General features: G+C 28.9%; 1 protein-coding gene across 1 annotated transcript; it reads right to left on the reverse strand.

The window, feature by feature from the left end:
• Nucleotides 1-237: 237 nt before the first annotated feature.
• Nucleotides 238-1,481, reverse strand: LOC130472284 (gibberellin-regulated protein 12-like). Its single transcript, XM_056842861.1, has 3 exons — nt 1,379-1,481; nt 665-695; nt 238-534 (listed from the first exon to the last, which is right to left on the reverse strand). Exons 1-3 carry the CDS (start codon nt 1,454-1,456, stop codon nt 350-352), a joined length of 294 nt encoding a protein of 97 aa, XP_056698839.1. The 5' UTR covers nt 1,457-1,481; the 3' UTR covers nt 238-349.
• Between the last annotated feature and the right edge of the window lie 438 nt (nt 1,482-1,919).

The raw sequence follows: 1,919 nt of genomic DNA on the forward strand, positions 1-1,919 counted from the left end.
ATAAAAATATTTGGTATATCCTAAAGATATCAAAAGAACGGGATACCCGACCAAATTTTAACGTTTTAGAACCAATTTCGGGATCCTTAAATTGGGACTTGGTATCAGAACGGTTCCTAAAAGTTGAAACGAGAACCGTAACATCAAGGTACCGAGCATTATCATTGTTGAAACCAATAATACGTACATAACAACTTTATTCATGTTTTTGCAAAGTGCAACTAAAATATTTCAGGACAAAACACAGTTCTAATTTTATTTATACTTGAGAAAAAACATAATCCAACCATTGAAATTATCTGAATAACAGAATACTCCATATAATATTATTATTTGACGGTCTCAACTCTCAAGGACACATAGGAGGACCGGCACTACGGTACCAATCGCCATAACACGGACATTCATCTCTGTGTCCAGAGGTGCCCGAAGGTACGCACAAACACTTGGCACAACATTTGTTACAAGACCACTTACAAAACATCTTTCCGAATGTCAATGAAGAACAACGAGATGCACATGCTGCCGGACATTCTGCTCAAAATTATTCACATTATTAACAAATTTAATCACTAATTAAATTATTTCAGAAATAAATATCTACTTATCATAAATAAATTTCAATAGTATATAATATTGCAAGAAAGTATATGTTTTAACTTACGTCTTTTGGTTAGTGATCCCTCTCCACCAGCCTGTATATGTCAATTATTAAAAAATCGGCATATATTAGTTGTATATTCTCCAAATTAAAAATAAAATAAAATCCATTTGTAATTTCTACACTTACATATTTTTTTTTTGAGAAAGCGAGATTTTGCATTAATCACGAGAAATATATCAAAGAATACATACGGGTAGATTTATGTAGGACAACAATTCTCCCAAATTTATTTTACTTCAAACGACATAAAGTAGCGACAAATCTATAAAAGGATGGGCCACAAAATTACCCATCCATTTACAAGCAACCAAATAACAAAATAAAAGCTACTGCTACATAATGATAGAATATCATTATATGTAAAGCAACGATATGCACAATATATATGTAAAGAAATATATATTAATTGAATTAAATTAATTCCAACAATACAAGACATTACGGAGTAATTCAAGTTAAAAGGATCAAATAATCAAGTAATTCAAATCATTTCATATTGTAAGATCTATTCAACAATCGTAATTCAATCTTCAGTGTACTCGGTAGTACTACTAATAATAATAATAATAATAATAATAATAATAATAATAATAATAATAATAATAATAATAATATTAATAATGAATTGATAAATGTATGTTTTTAAAAATGAGATTTATATATACGGAGTATTAATTTTAATTGATACGTAGTATGTAGTATATACTAATATACCATTGAAACGTCGAAGGAAATCATGGAGACGACTAGAAACAAGAGGACCATAGACGAAAACCATGTAGAATTTGCCATGGTGTGGATTGCAAGTAGTTCTATGTGTGGATGTGATCGCATTAAGGGTGATCGATCTCTACTTATATATACAACGAATTTCAAAAATTTCATTCATCCTTGATTTTCTTTCCTTAACATTCATGATTTATTTCTTTATTGGGAAAAGTTCCACATTGTATTTGGATATAGTATAATTTGGAATAAAATCATACATTGCTAAAAGTCAATAAAATGAGATTTGTTTTTGTTGAAATTAAATATAATCTCTATTCTACTCGTGAACTCCAAAGGTGATTACAGTAAATGACCTTTTTGGTATTTTTCTTATTAATAGTCTATAAATGCCCCTATTAATTGTAAAATATAGTGAGTTTTTAATTGCAAAACACCGAAAGGTAAATTACTCAAGGAAGGTGATCAAAAAACGACAAAATAAAAAATTACAAATAAGGAAGCTGCAATTATAGGGAGAAAATTGTAA

The sequence above is a fragment of the Spinacia oleracea genome, chromosome 4, assembly GCF_020520425.1.
Source record: "Spinacia oleracea cultivar Varoflay chromosome 4, BTI_SOV_V1, whole genome shotgun sequence".
In the NCBI taxonomy this organism is placed as follows: domain Eukaryota; kingdom Viridiplantae; phylum Streptophyta; class Magnoliopsida; order Caryophyllales; family Amaranthaceae; genus Spinacia; species Spinacia oleracea.